Source organism: Vipera berus (genome assembly GCF_964194415.1).
Source record: "Vipera berus genome assembly, chromosome: 1".
Lineage (NCBI taxonomy): Eukaryota > Metazoa > Chordata > Lepidosauria > Squamata > Viperidae > Vipera > Vipera berus.
In genome coordinates, this window is record NC_138202.1 from 87703196 (window position 1) to 87720767 (window position 17572).

The 17572-nt window shown below is 39.2% G+C and overlaps 2 protein-coding genes across 6 annotated transcripts in view; one reads left to right on the forward strand and one right to left on the reverse strand.

Annotated features, from left to right (window-relative positions):
- The window catches only part of NADSYN1 (NAD synthetase 1), a 36935-nt gene extending 35696 nt beyond the window's left edge, over window positions 1–1239 (reverse strand). For all 4 annotated transcript variants that reach the window (XR_014024509.1, XR_014024510.1, XM_081312907.1 and 1 more), the window contains exon 1: window positions 1041–1239. Coding sequence is in view for 2 of the 4 variants with exons in the window: in XM_081312907.1 (XP_081169033.1) it covers window positions 1041–1125 (85 nt within the window). In the remaining 2 variants the exon portion in view is untranslated. The remainder of the gene's footprint in view (window positions 1–1040) is intronic.
- Window positions 1124–17572, forward strand: part of DHCR7 (7-dehydrocholesterol reductase) — a gene marked incomplete at its 5' end in the record, with an annotated part of 19378 nt that continues 2929 nt past the window's right edge. Inside the window, 7 exons of one of the 2 annotated variants that reach the window (XM_081312908.1) lie at window positions 1124–1276; window positions 6320–6423; window positions 6791–7013; window positions 7742–7829; window positions 8895–9108; window positions 11795–11999; window positions 16901–17032. In XM_081312908.1, the coding sequence (XP_081169034.1) occupies window positions 1124–1276; window positions 6320–6423; window positions 6791–7013; window positions 7742–7829; window positions 8895–9108; window positions 11795–11999; window positions 16901–17032 (1119 nt within the window). Of the gene's footprint in view, window positions 1277–4038; window positions 4153–6319; window positions 6424–6790; window positions 7014–7741; window positions 7830–8894; window positions 9109–11794; window positions 12000–16900; window positions 17033–17572 lie in introns of those variants that run through there. The other variant, XM_081312909.1, reaches the window with a different exon arrangement.

Consider the following 17572-nt stretch of genomic DNA (forward strand, 5'->3'; position numbering starts at 1 on the left):
TTTTTTTTATTATTATTATTATTATTATTATTATTATTATTATTATTATTATTATTATTATTATTATTATTATTATTATTATTTTTAGCAAATTACCACATTGGGGAAGTTCTACATAGTTCCACTCAAAACAATAACAAAAGTAGTAATAAACCAATTTTTCACCTGTACTTTTATATCCAAACTAGTGAACTATAGGGCCTAAAGTACTGGACTAGCATTCAGGAAACTCGGATTTAAAAAACTCAAATGACTACAATTAGGCCAGTCAATTTTTCTCAGATCAACCAACCTCACAGGATTCTCGTTCTTTGAATAAAATGAAGGCATGCCTTTTCTTCAGGTAAAAAGCTCATACAACACAGGCAAGCTATAAAGCCGTATAAAATAAGATCATGCATATAACTTAGGAAGGGTCAGCAATAGCTATGGTTGTAAAACTACAAAAAGCTAGGACTAAAAAATAATAATAATTACCAAGTAGTAATTAACTACAATACCAAACTGGTTGTCACTCTGAGAGCCAGTTTTGGTGTTGTGGTTAAGGCATCAGGCTACAAACCTAGGAGACTGTTGTAATTCTGCCTCACAAGGGCTAATCACTCTCTCAGCCCAATCCAGCTGACAGCTTGGTTGCGGGGAAATTAAAGAGGAAAGAAGATCGTTGGAGCCTTGAGGTATTTATAACAATAAAGATGCCATATAAACATATCAGTCAAGACTTGGAGATGGGTGGATGAATAGAAAATAACCAGTGGGTCAAAGATGCATCTAGAGCAAGGGTCTTCAAACTCGGCCCTTTTATGACACATGGACTTCAACTCCCAGAATTCCTCAGCCAGCATGCCTGGCTGAGGAATTCTGGGAGTTGAAGTCCATGAGTCATAAAAGGGTCAAGTTTGAAGACCCCTGATCTAGAGCTACCTTTCTTCTTATTTTAAGTATTGCTAATTAACGCTACGTTCCACTGCAGAGTAAGAAAAACAAGACCCATCTTCCTTTGGAGCTGCAAACAGCCCGTGCACATCCTTCGGGCTTACTTTTTAAAATCCTTTCCAGGTTGCCATCAAAATCCAGCGCCCACTGATTCAAGGCGCACGTAGCCACGGTCACTGTCCTGCCCATGTTGCCTTCGCGCCTCCTTTTCTTGCCCAAGAGGAAAAAAAAGAAAGGCGACCACCCGGCCGCCGGTGGGACCAGCACTCCCCAAAGCAACCCTTTTACTTCCCGTACCTTCCTCCTCGACTCAGCGCAAAGGGGAAGGGTTGAAGCGGCGGTATGCAAGAGTCCAGGGACCATTTCCGGGTGAAATGCAGCGTTGCGGGGGGGGGGGGGGGAGAGAACACACAAACCTATGAAACTTGCAAAGGGTTCGCCACAGAGATGGCAAAGGATTGAGCAGCTTTCCTCCTTTGCTGGGAGCACGTGCTGGCTACTCCCCCTGCATTGTTTCGCATGCCAGTAGTACGGGGTGGGTGGGTCAGGGGGAACATCTAAAGCAGGGGTAGGCAACCTCGGCTCTTTTATGACTCATGGACTTCAACTCCCAGAATTCCTGAGTCAGCATAGCTGACTCAGGAATTCTGGGAGTTGAAGTCCATGAGTCATAAAAGAGCCGAGGTTGCCTACCCCTGATCTAAAGCTACAGTGTCTGCTAGTCACTGATGAACTTCTAGGTTAGGGAATGGCAAGGTTAGATGCAGTACTTAAATAGTAATAATATTAATAAGCCTGCTCTCCCCTGCACTTTTTTCTTTTCTTTTTTTTAACATCTTCTGTGTCTCCAAAAATGCAAAACATGAAATAATGGATGAGGGTGAAGCTTCGATCTCCGAGCTTGCGGGGTGGTTTCCGCTGAGGATGTTAACCTAGCCTGCTAGCCTGGAAACCAACCCACAAGTTCGGAGGACGAACCTTCATCCACATCCTACACCCGAGCTACAGATACTCGCCACTACTGTAAACGAAATAATGGATTGAGAAGCATGGGGGGGGGAGGGAGGGAGTGCCTGTGACGATAGCTTTTTAGCAGGGTATTTCGCTCCCGCAACCATGATTTCTTAGGATCACTTTGATTGCCCAAGCCAGGGAGTCGTTCAAACGCGGGTAAAGTTTCCCCTGTCCAGTTGTCTCCGACTCTAGGGGGCAGTACTAATCTCTCATTTTTTAGCCGAGGCAGCCAGCGTTATCACTAGAGAGCTATTGGTGTGTGTATATACGGTGGTTAAAGTCTAAAGTTCAAGAGCTTCTCTATAAGATATTTCTGCCTTTGCATTTAGCATCTCCCATCCCCTTAAAACTCGGTATCGTTTAGCATTTTATGCCCCTAGCGTGTTACTCCCCTTTTGCTAAATTCATTAAAACCAGATTTCCTGCTCTTGAAGGTATGTATTGATTTATGTCAGCTTTTCCTTTTAAAGTTATCTTAAGCACCAATATGAAATGTTCCTTTTCACTCCATAGATTTATTCTTTTCTTATACTGTGTCAAAAATGAGTACAGGTAATACTTGACTTACGACCACAATTGAGCCCAAAATTTCTGTTGCTGAGACATTTATTAGGTGATTTTTACCCCATTGTATGAATTTTCTTGCTACAGTTGTTAAGTGAATCATGGCAGTTCTTAATAACAGGTTAAGTGAATCTGGCTTATTGATTTTGCTTGTCAGAAGGTCACAAAAAGGGATCACTTGACCCCTGGACACTGCAACCATAAAAAATATGAATCAGTTGCCAAGTGTCTGAATTTTGATCACTTGACCTTGGAGATGCTGCAATGGTCGCAAGTATGAAAAACGGTCATAAGTCACTTTTTTGAGTTCTGTTGTAACCTTCAACGATCACTAAATGAATTGTAAGTCAAGGACTACCTTATAAGATATATATAGATATAGTATAGATATAGATGTAGATGTTGATATATTTAATTATATATATATATATATATATATATATATATATATATATATATATATATATATATATATATATATATATATATATATATATATATATATATATATATATATATATATATATACATACATATATACATATATATATATGTAAATTTTTTGGATTACACAAATCTGAGCTGTCACTACTGTGACTACTGCCTGTGGATGGCCTTGGGTTGAAACAGGAAATAAGATTTGTCCCATGTTTGGGGCCTAGCAAGGTAATCTAAATACTTAAACATTTAACATACATACATACATACATATATATATATATATATAAAAGATAAACCCTCAAGTGGCCCCAAGAGATCTCAGGGAAAGTGCTAATGACCAGATGACTGCAAAAAAATACAATCCTTCTCCCCCACCCCCAATCCAGTTCCCTTTTGAAAAAGCACCTTTGAGAAAACTGTCCTGGATGACTAAAATCTCCACAAACATATTGCTTAAAAGCTTTTTTGCCCATTTGTCAGCTCCCTAGAACTCAAATATTGACAAATGTTACGTATCATCAAATCAGGTTTTATTTTTATTTTTCATTTCATATTTCTTTCGTTAACTCATCTCCGGAATATGCAGTTCTTGATTTTTATTGTTGGTGGTTGAAATTAGACTTTAGGATCATATGAACCTAATCTGACATTTTTAGTGATCTTTTATTATATCTTCAAAACAGAATATTCAAACAATCATAAGTAGCTGATACTATTTTTATTAAACTATAATTACTCCAAAACTTCTATCCACTGTGGAACTTCAGAAGCAGCAAAATGTTTGAATAAATATATAGAACAGAGGTTTATATGGAATAAAAAACGTGAGGAAGCAACACAAAGCAAATAATTTTTCTTTTAATTCCGTTTTTAAATACATTCTGATTGATCAAGGATTAGTAAAAGTTCAGTGAAGTCTCCTCTTTCATAATGTTCACTGGTGGCTGTTGCCATGGCTACTGAAATCAGCTTAGCTGGTTTGAGGCAGCTGCACCAATCCAGTAACAGAGCATGAGATGATGCTGAAAAGTTCGAGCAAGTGATTGGATGGTGATTATCATATGCATTTAATGGGGTGTAGTTAAAAGAAACAAAGGTTAAAGAAAGGGATCTGAGAATTTTATGTTAGTATTCTTTCTTTCACTCAATTCGATTGAACGAGGCAGTTATTTCTTTATCTGAAGCTGAAGAATAAAGGTAAGGAAAATTAACAGAATTCTAATTGGACTACTTCATAATGAATTAATAAATAATAGTAAAGCAAACTGATTGGGAAGCCATTGCATATATTGTTTTGTACGCTGCATTTGTGGGATAGGAGCAAGTTGGAAGCAGGCTTTAGAACATTCGCTTATAAGAAAGAAATATTTATATTTGTAGAATGTATTTCTTTTTTAAAATTCTTGTGTTTACAAGGACCATTCTGAATTCCTCTTAATGCTTAAAGGTTTTCTTTGTCTTGCATTCCTGTGTGAAACATTTTTATGGTGTTATATTGAAAGGAATAGCTATACATTAGCTTAGATAATAACTGATTAACAATGCAGCTAATTTACTACTTTGGAACAAAACGTAATCTGATAGAAAGACTGATTTTGTGCCGTCTAGTTAGTGTTGACTAAGAGTTTCCCAAATCACCTCATAGGCAGACTCACATAAAGCACCTTGTGTTATTGTATCTTTCTCACTTTAGAATACTTTAATGAGATCTAAGCAGCATTTGCATTGTAAAAAAAATCAGAAAATAATTATGCTGAAATTATCCCAATTTCCAAAGTTCATAATCTAGTAAAATCTCTATTTAATGGACCATTCAGGAGAAGCAAGATATTCATTAAATCCAAATGTCCATTAATTCTGCATTAACATTATTGGATCAATGAATGTATGTAACATGTAAAGCCATGTACTTGTTATAAATGGCACCTTTTGTAGTAAAGCTTTGATTTAACAATGCCTTCCATGAGGGATCAACTGAGCCAAGGTCACTTCATACTTGGGGCACAGTTAATTAGATCTGAACCATAATTAGAAAAGTCAGATGAAGCCAGTTGCATTTGCTCCTTTTCCCTTGAGGAACATGCCTTATCATTTGTAGCAGTCCCTGAAATACTGGAATACTGCTATCATATCACCCCTAGTCCTTCTTGTCCCTAGACTGGCCATATCCAATTTCTGCAACCATTCTGCATATGTTTTTGTCTCCAGGTTCTTAATCATCTTAGTTGCTCTTATTTGCACTTTTTCCAAAGTCTCAAAATCTTTTTTGTAATGTGACCCAAACTGGATGCAGTATTCCAGCCTTAGGAATTCCAGTATTCCTAAGGCTTTATAAAGCAATCCTAATACTTCACATGATTTTGATTCTGTGCCTCTGTTTATACAACCAAGGATTGTATTAGCTTTTTGGGCTGCTGCTACATACTCCTAGTTCATGTTTAAGTGATCATCCACTAGGATTCCAAGGTCCCTCTCACAGTTACTGTTTTTGAACCAGGTTTCACTAATCTGTACTTGTACCTTTGGTTTTTCTTGCCTGGGTGTTATACCTTGCTTTTCTCCACATTAAATTTAATGTTGTTGGATAGGGCCTATTGTTCAAGTCTGTCAAGCTCTTTTTGGATCCTGAGCTTGCCTTCTGGAGTGTTGGCTATTCTTGCGGCTTCCTGTCATGTACAAATTTGATGAATTCCCTTTGTTAAGCCAAGAGATGTGGTAGATAAGAGCATGGCCTTGATGGCTCTGCAAGTACATCTCTAGGACATATCACATTACGCAATAATTTTGAAGGCCATTTTTGTTCACCAACTTTTAGTTTTCCTTGTGAGCTGTCTACTAATATATTTTTATATATTTTATTGCTTTTAAAATAGTAACAGGAAAGAAAGAAACAAAACAGAAAGATAGATATATTATCAGAAAAATGCATAAGAAGTGTTTAAAAATAAGTGGAAAAACAACAGAAAAAATAAAAATAATGTATAAAGTATATTATAGGCCTTCAATAATAAACAGTTACAGTTCTACATATAATTAATGCAAACATTATGCCAGTACATATATATTTATTTCTAATCACATTTTATAACTATCATTCTTTTTAGACTTAATTCAATCAAAAATAGTCAATACGCAAGAAAAGTTTAGTCAAAAGCTGAGGAGTTTTTTTCTCCCATAGTTAGTTAGCTATGCCACATGAACCTTGCCTTATTTTTCCTAAAGTTGTTAAAAGCAGAATTACCGGTAATTATGAAAAAAAATCAAGTAGAGTTGCATATTGAATAATTGGACATAACATTTCACAAAAGAAAGGTTCTTTTATACTCAAGAATTTTATCATATGTTTGTGTAACCTCTTCTACAGCTTCCAATGGCATCTCATAAAGACAGTCAATTTTCTGAAAGAAGAAAAAGTCAAAATGCTATAAATCAAAATGGACCCTCTCATGGAGAGTGGGGTAGAGCATGGTAAGAAAATCTGCCATGTAGTGACTATAGCTGTGAAACATGTGCTTATAAAGAACTGTACAGGCTGGTTCTGTAAAATAGCCAGCTACTGCTGAATTTTAGGGGCATTTGTTTAACAGCCAAAGGAGGAAGGGGTGTCGTAAAGTATTTAAATTTATTTCTTTGAAATATTTATATGCTGGTTTTCTGTTGACACATCAAGAGTAGTTCATGAAACTGGCTTGTTTCAGCAAATACTGTAATTGTTAAGGGCAACAACACACTAAAATTGTAGAAATCATAATTCTGTTCAGAGTCAACCATTGACAGTAGAGTTTTGAGGTTTCTTTTTTGGGGGGGAGTAACAATCTCTATGTGTCTTTTTCAGGAAGGCTGATTGGTTTTCTTTGATAAGTGTCATCTTTCTACTCTTCTCTTGTCCCTTTATGGTCTACTATTTTATAATGTCATGTGATCAGTACCATTGCTCTTTGAGTGAGCCAGCCATCCAGTTGCTTACGGGAAAAGTTCACCTCTTAGATATCTGGAACAAGACGCCCTCTTTCTCTTGGAAAATTCTAATCCTTTACTTTTCTTGGGTAATATTCCAGGTACGTGCCTTGAAGCTTCTCTGTTGGAATCCAGTTATTGGGATCAAAATTAAGGTTGTTTTTAAAGCTGCATTCTAAAATTGGAGCCCTACATGTGAAAATGTGACTAGCAATATTGTGTTTGGGTGATGCTGGGAATAATGCTAACAACTAATATCCCTGGTTTCTTTGAGACATTTTTTTTGTCTTGCTCTCTTTCATGTTTCCAACACTTCCAAAAGATTATGACTGACAGAAGAAAATGAGAGACTTGTGGTCCTCCAGAAGTTATGAAACCGAACTTCCAAAACCCATTGCCATTGGCTAGGCTTATGGACTATGCCAGGGGTTGTTATTTCAACCATATTTGCAGGGCAATAGGTTCCTCACCCAGAGCTAGATGGTGATTTGAAATAAACTAACACAGGCTCACCTTCAATCTTTATTTGTTATTTCTATATTATTTCTATATGAATATTTGATCATGGTATTGTCAGCTAGAAATTAAATGTTTTCTACAATTTCTATATCCCTAAATAAGTTTTACTAAAATAGTCACAGTTCCATATATATATTTTAGCTACATTTTTAAACAGCTACACTATTATGAGAGGTTGGGATATGAGTAAATATCAGTTATGAAAAAATAATTATATTGTCAATCCATAATTTATCCTCTTTCAAATGTACGATTGTACAACTTTAATGCACTTGTAAAGATATTGGCTTATACGTTCATTCCGTTACAGGGATTTTTGTTTATGATTCCTGACTTTTGTCATAAATTTATTCCTGGTTTTCGAGGAGGAGTACAAGAAGGTGCCATTTCACCTGCTGGTAAGACCATTTTTATTATATCAAGTAATAAAAATAAAGGAAAAATGAATGCCTCAAAACAATTATCTGCTAATTCAGCATGTTTCTAATTAAATGATACAATCACTGATCCCTACCATATGTTGGCCTACATTTCCCTCTCACCCTCAGTTGTTCCTAGAAGTCTTTTTGTCTTACACTTGGAGATATGTAATGTTGCTTTTCTCTGTTTTGAAATGCCTTGGACCTTGCTGATATATAATCACACACACACACACCCATATTCATTGCTTGTAACCTGTGTCTATCTTCTTCAAACCTTCTGGGGCAGGGCTGAGCAATTAATTTTTCCAAGGGGTCACATGAGAAACTGGGACTTTTGTGGAGGGCCAGATCAATAGGACTGTGAACGTGTGTAAACATGCACTCATGCACATATATAAATTGGGGAAAAAACTTGTTAGCTTCAAAATAAAAGCAATGAGGTTTTATTGTATGCGTGGTAAACACTTATTTACATTTGATTTCTAATTTCCAATTGATCTCATGCAAGCCTGACAGGGACAGCCAAAGGGCCAAATGTGGCCTGGTGGCCATAAATGCCCAGGTTTACTCTGGAGGGATGGGTCCTCTCGCCCTGCCTCCAACAAGAAGTCATGAACTGTGGCGGCACAGTGGTTAGAATGAAGTATTGCAGGCTAATTCTGCCAACTGCCAGCAGTTCAGTCCTGACCAGCTCAAGGTTGATTCAGCCTTCCATCCTTCCAAGGTTGATAAAATGAGGACCCAGATGATTGATCCCTTCGTCTCCCAGCACCCAAACCCAGAGGAGACAGCTGTCCTTTGGTCTCCCCATAAGGAGCTACTGTCTGGAGCACATGTGGTTGATCTCCTGTACTCTCCTTGTTCAGAGAGGTTCTAAAGAATCAATCTACTCACTGGTTCCTCGGTCTTTGCCGCAGTTGTGTTTAGCTCCTCATGCCTTCCCCAGAAAGCCTATTGTTTTCTGTTTCTGTTTTCTGTCATCCAGAGTTCTTTTGGAATTGGACAGCCTCTGAATCATCGTCATGCTCTGTTTCCTTTCAGGTGTAGTACTCAAATATGAGATAAACGGACTACAAGCCTGGCTTATAACACATGCCCTCTGGTTTGCAAATGTTTACTACTTCCACTGGTTCTCGCCCACCATCATTTTTGACAACTGGATTCCAATCTTGTGGTGTGCAAATATTATGGGCTATTTAACATCTGTATTTGTTTGGTTAAAAGCCTACTTCTTCCCTTCTAATGCGAAGGATTGGTATGTTGATATTATTTATAATTTATATTACTATAAATGTGATGATAAATTGATGAGGACTGAATGTTTTTTCTGATCAGTAAAGCTAATTAATCCAGAAGCTATTTCTCTGCCTTCCTTGCTATTGTACTATTACTTGCTACTGAAGATCATAAATATCTAAGTGTGTCATTTCAATTCCTAAGGTCTGATGATGTTGGAAAATTATTTCTTTGTGTCCAGCTTATCATATACAGATTCTGCCTGCCTGTCTTGAGCATTAAGGTCTTCTAATTGGGGGGGTCTCATAGGGTAACCATGTTTTTATATCAGAAATGTCCCCTTCAAGTGTCTTAAAAGAAACAGTAATTCAGTCACTCTTAAAGAAGATATGCCTGGAACTATTGTCTTATTTCCAGTATCCCCTTTTTGAGCAAGGTTCTTGAGAAGGTGATGACTTTTCAGCTTCATGCATTCTCAAAGGATATGAATTATGTGCACTCATTCCACTTTGATACCATTCTGGTTTTGACATTGAAACTTGTTTGTTCTGACAGATGATGTGCTCTGGAGAAGTGCAATTTTGTTGGAACAAATCCTAGATATCTTGGCAGCTTTTGAAACCATTGGTATGATATCATTCTGAATGGATTATCTAGATCAGAATGTTCTTCTTAATTAGATTTTCTCTATCTCCTGAATCAGCTCCAGAGAACAGCGTTATGGCGCTAGTGTTCAGTCTTATAGGCATCTTTGTTGTTTACCCATCTATATAAAATTGCTAACTAGGTCATTAGAGGATTAGAATTACGTGCTATAAGTGTACTGATGACAGCCAACTAAATTTCTTCATTCTCAGAATCAGCTAAGACTGCAGATATTGGACTAGATACTATAATTGCCTAGATGAAATTCAGTATCCTGAAGTGGAATCCTGACAAAGTAGTGACTTTATGAATTGATATTTTGTGAAGCCAGAAATTAAATAGGTTTCCCCACCCTGGACAGAGTTATACTGCCCCTGAAAGAGCAGGTATACACCTACAGTATAGTATATACCTGGATTCACGTCTATCTCTGTCACAACAACAGCACAATGCATTTATCTAGCTGTACCTATCTAATCCTGGAAACTTCAACTTTTCTGGATAGGAATGGGCTGGCCTCGTCCTCTGTTAGCCTCCCATTTAGGTTACCATCACATGATAAACAGGTCTGCCATTGATGAAGACTCAGAAATTACAGTCATGGGCCATTCCTTGGGATACTCTTCAGAGACAATATAACACTGGTACTGAAAGAATAGCTCTGGTTGCCTACACTTTATCATTAGAGTTCCAGTAAAAATATTAATAATTTTAATTTAGGACCAGTACTTGTGGGAGTGCTCCTCAGCATCTACCTGTCCAGCTATTAAATTCTGTAAAGTTTTCATAGGTAGTTCTCGACTTACAATCGTCCAGGAACCTGCCCATAACGGTCAGAAGCCACGATGGTCATAAAGCGGGTCACCCATGTGACCAATCCAATTTTATAACATTTTTTGCAGTGATCATTAAGCGAGTGCCACAGTCATAAAATTATTACTGCGCTCATTAAGCAAACACATTCACTATGGGGCATTTTTGCTGAAAACTGGAAGTAAACGCCAGATTTTAGCAAAAAACACTGTAAATTGTGGCCATATGACCGCAGGATGCTGTAAAACAGCCATACGTGCAGGCCGGTTACCAATAGTAATAGCACTTAGGCTTATATACCGCTTCACTGTGCTTTTCAGCCCTCTCAAAGCAGTTTGCAGAGTCAGCATATTGCCCCCAACAATCTGGGTCCTCATTTTACTGACTTGGGAAGGATGGAAAGCTGAGTCAACCTTGAGTCGCTCAGAATCGAACTCCTGGAGTGAGCAGTGAGTTAGCTTGCAGTAGTGCATTCTAACCACTGCACCATCACCAAGCACCTGAAATGCAGTCATGTGACCAGGAGGTGGCCCAGCCATTGGAGCTTTGAATCTGTACTTTCCGGGGGCTTTGTCATACTTAGAATGGTGACTTGTAAATCAAAGACTACTTGCATTTACCCTGGAGCCAGGTCAATACTGATATTATCCACCTTTTGGAGTCAGATTCTTTTGGTAATGAATGTCAGCTCTTATCTGGAAGTTATGAAGGCTAATATGACTTTTATTATAAGGTTACAGTAACAAGAACCCTGCAAGTCTGAATATTCTACCCCAGGGGCCTTCAAACGTGGCCCATTTATGACTTGTGGACTTCAACTCCCAGAATTCCTCAACCAGCGTGCTCCCAGGAAATCTGGGAGTTGAAGTCCACAAGTTATAAAAGAGCCAAGTTTGAAAACTCCTATTCTACCCCTTCCCTGCTTTTATGCTGAAGAGAACTAGGGAGGGTTAAATCTTAGATATTTTCTCAAATTATATTTCTTCCCCAGACTCGGATTTTGTTTATCTCACCATTGTATTGGTCTCCTCTTGTTCCTCAAGAATTATTCCTTCTCCCCATTACACTGAACAGGTTATAAATATCTGAAATGAAAATAGATAACATTGTAATTAATGTCAATTATTTGCATCAGGCTAATCAGTAATGATGTCCATTTTGTTTGTGAGTCTTCTTGCAATTTCATTTGGTTTTCAAATTAATATATACGAAACTTTTGTTTAATACTCTTTAATATTCTATTTTAGCAAATTCACTGACAGTTTCTTCTATGACTTCATGATGGGAATTGAATTTAATCCACGCTTGGGAAAGTGGTTTGATTTCAAATTATTTTTTAATGGCCGACCTGGAATTGTAGGATGGACTTTGATTAATTTATCCTATGCTGCAAAACAACAGGAATTGTATGGACAAGTCACTAATTCTATGCTACTTCTCAATGTCCTACAGGTAAACATTAACATGTGGATTAATGTTAAGTGCTATCAATAACAATTTCCCCCAATTAATTTCCTCATGTGATACGTTATATGTTTGTGTGTGTGTGTGTTTGTGTTTGTGTGTATGTCCACACAAAAATACAGACATGTATGAACTACATGCGCACACCACTTTTCCATCTGTCTGCAATTTAATCAGTGTCTTAACTCTTTCAGGAGGACTGTAGTTCCACAAATGTCTTCCTTATATTAGTACCACCATTTACAAGCTATTCTTCACAAAATAATGCCCACAAAATTATTGGAATTGTGAAATATCTCAATATGCTGTTGATTTCAACCTCAAAATTTCATAGGTTCTCATATGAAAATAGCAAAATGTCAGGCAAGTAAGTGTTCACAAAACAATATTCTTGCATAAATTTCAGAGTGAGATAGGTAACATCAGTGTTTTTTGGAATGATTTTCTGTCCACTCATACCATGATGAAAACATTGAAAATCTCAATATAAATCATTATATTGGAAGGTATATTGGAATGTTTCTCTGACAGTGCAGTAATAATTAAGCACTAACTTACAATAAAAAGTTAAAATTAAAGAGAACATTATCTATGGAGATTCTCAACCATCCAGGTCCCAAAATCATACTTTTCCAAAAGGCAACTAAACTTTCTTGGTTTTTAATTGAAAACATTTTGCTTCTCATCCAAGAAACTTCTTCAATTCTAAGTGAGGACAATGGAAGGATTTATGTTCTTTGCAGTCATTTGGTCATTAGCTCTTTCAGGGTTGGTTGGTAGGTCTCTGAGAGTAGTTGAGGCCACTTGGGGGTTTATCTATATCTCAGAGTCACTTGAATAAGAGTGCCAACGGTGTGGAACCTTTTTGGGACTGCTGAAACAACTGTATTGTAGTAGACAGGCATCAGGTAGCATCGTATTCCTCCCCCTCTGATAAAGGAAGGCTGTTCAGTTTTAACATAGATGACCTCTTTGACCCTTCTTTCAAACCAGTGGTCCTCTCTGTCTGGAATATGAACTTTGCTGTCTTCAAAAGTCTGACCCTTTAATTTCAGATGCAGATAGACTGCTGAATCCTGTCCTGATGAGTTCGTTCTCCTGTGTTGGGTGTGTCATGTTTGTGAAGAGTTTACTTTGTTTCTTCAATGTACCGGTCTGCACATGTCTTGCTGCACTGTACTACATACACATTGCTCAGTTTGTGTCTGGGTGCTCTGTCCTTGGGGTGGACAAGCTTCTGCCTTAATGTATTCCTAGGTTTAAAGTGTGCAGGTATGTTGTATTGGTTGAAAATCCTCTTGAGTTTTTCAGTTATTCCTGCAACGTATGGAATGATAACGTTGCTCCATTTGTTTTCTCTTCTTTGTCCATTTTGAAGAAGGTCCCTAGTGGATCTTTTCGTGGATTTGAGGATAACCACAAGTTCTGAGGACTGCCTTGATATATTTTGCGTTGTACTACATATACATTGCTCAGTTTGGTTGAAAATCCTCTTGAGTTTTTCAGTTATTCCTGAATATAGTTATTCCTATATTTTTGTTCCTTTCCCCCCACTCTTTGCTGGTAGGCATACCTTCAGCCTGGTGGTATAGGGTCCTGATTATTCCCAGTTTATGGTCCAGTGGGTGGGGAGAATCAAAACGAAAATAGTGATCTTTGTATAGGTTTTCTATGTACTTCAGTGTTGAGGCTTGATATGTACTTGCACAATCAGGAAAGCCACACTATTTTCCTTAACTTCTTCTTGTGTGAAATTAATGTTTCTGTCCAGAGTGTTTATGTGTTTGGTGAAGGGTTCCACTTCCTGTGTTTTAATCTTGACTCAAGTGTCATCTACATACCTATAGCCTTGAGTAGATGGAATCAGATTGCTTTCAATGGATGTCTAACTCTAGCTACTCACTGTGGATGATACTTGAGTCAAGATTAAAACTCAGAAAATGGAAGTGGAAGCCTTCACCAAACACACCAATACAAATCCTGCTTGGAGGGGGATTTTCCCTCTCCCCCCAGGTATGTGCTTGTGAGGGTGCTTTCTCAGGGTGCAAATAAGAGCAAGGAGCAGCTACCTTTCACTTTAAGGACTGTATCTTCAAGGGAATCTCTCTCTCTTGTTTGCACCTTTTCTAAGACCCTGAGTTTTTTGTTTTTGTTTTGATGGTGCTTCAGGTGTCTCATGTTTTGGCAATTTCCTGCCTGCTTTTCCTGGTTTAATTTGGGTGTGTGTGTGTGTGTCTTTGTCTTCCTGCAGTTCTCAAGTTTGCAAGCCAGCTTGCAATGGGGAGGGGAGAAGCTACATTTCTCCTTAAGCACTGTGTCTCCAAGGAAATCCCTCTCTCATCTGCACCTTTTCCAAGGCTGCTGGGCTTGCACAATGCCCCCCCCCCCACCCTCCCTCTCTCACTGTTTGAATGGTTTTCTCAGCACTTCCTCAACATGCTGGGTCTTTGGTTTGTTTGGCTGGAAGGCTGAGTTTAGGATTGTCTCTTTTCCTTCCCACTTTCTTAGAAGCCTAAAATAACTGATCTAATCTAATACAATGTAATAATAACAGAAATGATGTGCATTACTTGTTTATTTATAAAATTTAGAATAAATATAATGAATCATCCTGAAACCTCCCCCTCCGGCCCATGGAAAAATTGTCTTCCATGAAACCGATCCCTGGTGCCCAAAAGGTTGGGGACCTCTGGTTTAAACCCAGGAATACATTAAGGTAGAAGCTTATCTATTACAAAGATAAAACATCCAGATGCAAACTGAGCAACGTGGTATGTAGCAATAGCACTTAGGCTTATATACAGTGCTTTACAGAGTCAGCATATTGCTCCCAACAATCTGGATCCTCATTTTACGGACCTCGAAAGGATGGGAGGTGAGAATGAACTGCTGGCAGTCAGCAGAATTAGCCTGCCATACTGTATTCTAATCACTGCGCCACCATGTTGCAATGCAGCAAGACGTGCAGATTTGCACATTGTGAAAACAAAACAACCACTTCACATATGCAAGACCCAACACAGGAGAACAAACTCAATGTGATGACCCAGGGCATGACACAGAGGCAACGCAATCAGATGGCAATTCAAACTGCCCTTTAATTGCTCCAAAATTTCCCCAAATGCTCCCAAGTTTCTGGCAAGCCCCAGAACAAAGTAACACACACACACACACACACAGACACACACACACCTACACCTTCAGCAGCCTCTGGCTGCAAGTAGTTTCACAAGTTTCTAACACTTCAGACAGGGAAAGTGTGTGTATGAAACAAGCCACCCTCCTTCAGGTTTCAACTCACACACAGTTAGATTAGAAGAGTAATTTACTCAAGGCCACGTAGATACGGTAACAAGGAAAGAAACATACATCCAAAATCTGACAAGTCTGTGGAAATTCAAGCTTGCCTGAGCAGTTTCAGAAGGGAAGCCAAACAAACTTCAATCCGAGGTCTTTGAATACCAAATCAAGTCTGTCAGCCAGTCCAATGGTCAAGAGTTTCAGGGTTTCCAAGCAGAAATCACAAGAGATCAGAGAGTTGTTTCCAAGATCAGTGACAGCACACAAAACTCCAAGAAATCAGTGTTTCTTCCCGACAAATCCCCCTCCCCTCAGCGTCTCCTTAAGTCTCAGTCTCCAGGTGTGCCTTGTGGAGAGGGGCAGGGCACTCTCCTCCCGAGCAGTTGAACCTGCCTGCGTTGTTCCTTCCTCCTCTCCACTCTCCGTGCTCTAGGGAAGGAAGTAGGAAGGTTGGAGGGAAAGAGGAGGAGAAGTGGGGAGAAACGGGAGGGGAGTGGTGAGGGAAAGAGGAGAGGAGAGGAGAGGAAGAAGAGGGAAGTAGGAAAGAAAGGAGAAAGGGAAAAAGAAAGTAGAGAAGAGGGAAGAGAGAAGGAGGGTGGATACAGTGAAAGGGGAAATGGACGAGCAGCACCCAAACTTACGTGTATGTATTTATGGCCTGCCTCAGCCTGCTCTTCCCCACATTCCTCTGAAGCCACAGACACCTCTCCCTCAACCTCCATAGGCTCCCATTCCAGCCCATTTTCCTCAGCAGATTCAGGCTTCTACGGATGCATGACACTCATCAGGACAAGATTCAGCAGTCCACCTTCATCTAAAACAAAAGGGTCACTCTTTTGAAGGCAGCAAAGTTCACATCCTGGACAGAGAGGATCATTGGTTTGAAAGAGGGGTAAAAGTAGCCATCTATGTTAAAATCCATCTCATCTTGGGGGGCGGGGTGTTAGAGGGGGTACATGATTCCATGTATCTCCTGTGTACAACCCAATACTTTCAGCAGTCCCCAAAATATTCCACACCCGTTTTACCCTCTGATTCAAGTGATTCTGAGGATATAGATCAGGCATGTCAAACTGCCGGCCGGATGCATCGTCCTGAAACCACGCCCACCACCCCATTGCTGGCAATGGGGAAAAAATCACGATACGTCACGTGACATCGCAAGTTTGACATGCCTGATATAGATAAACCCCAGGTGGCTTCAACTACTCTCGGAGGGCTAACAACCAACCCTGAGCGTGCTAATGACCCCCTCCAGACAAGTTAAAACTGAAGAAGCTTCTTGGATAAGAAATGAAACATTTTCAAAGGAAAAAACCCAAGAAAGTCCAGTTGCCTTTTGGAAAAAGCACCTTTGCGATAAAGAGGACATTGGAGTATCATGTTCTTCAATTATAGGGCTCTATGAAAGCACTGATAGAATCATTAATTTAGAATTTTTATCATTAATCCTATGTAAGCGTAATCCCAAAAAACATGATTTGCATTTTATATCTAGATAAATTTGAGCTTCTCTCTCTCTCAAAGATAGCATTTATTCACATGCCTATTTTTTTTATAAGTGTAATAATAATGTGTATATTTTTCAGGGTCTGTATGTTCTGGACTTTTTTTGGAATGAAACCTGGTATTTAAAAACAATGGATATTGCTCACGATCACTTTGGATGGTATCTGGCCTGGGGAGACTGTGTTTGGCTTCCCTATCTCTATACTCTGCAGGTATTTCATCATATGCGCTTACTCTGGTTTGCATTCAGCTGCTTCTAGAAACAGTAGAATTTTCCCCCCTTTAAGAAAGCACCTTGGGTATCACGATGGCTGTTCATCTTTAAGGATTTTTTTTTTAATGTTTGGGCCTACTGCTGCAGGGAGTAAACTGCCCTGGCAGTATTATTTGGGGGAGGTAATGGGCACCTCCTAGTGCAGGGGTGTCAAACTCAATTTCATTGAGGACCACATCAGCATTGCAGTTGCCCTCAGGGGGCCAGGTGGGCGTGGCCTACTGGGTGGGTGTGGCTAGAGCGCGTATGGCTTACTGGGTGGGCATCGCCAGCTCGACATCGTTCGCATCAAGGGTGCCTATGGGGGCCTGGGCAGGAGTGGGACAGATCTGAGGGTCTCTGGCAGAAGGAGATGGGACCGGGGCAAGTGCCAAGGTAGTGGGGGCTGTTCCCTCACTGTTTCCAGGATGGCTTTGTGGGCCACATGAAACCACTTCACGGGCTGGATCCAGCCCCCCGGGCCTTGTGTTTGACATGT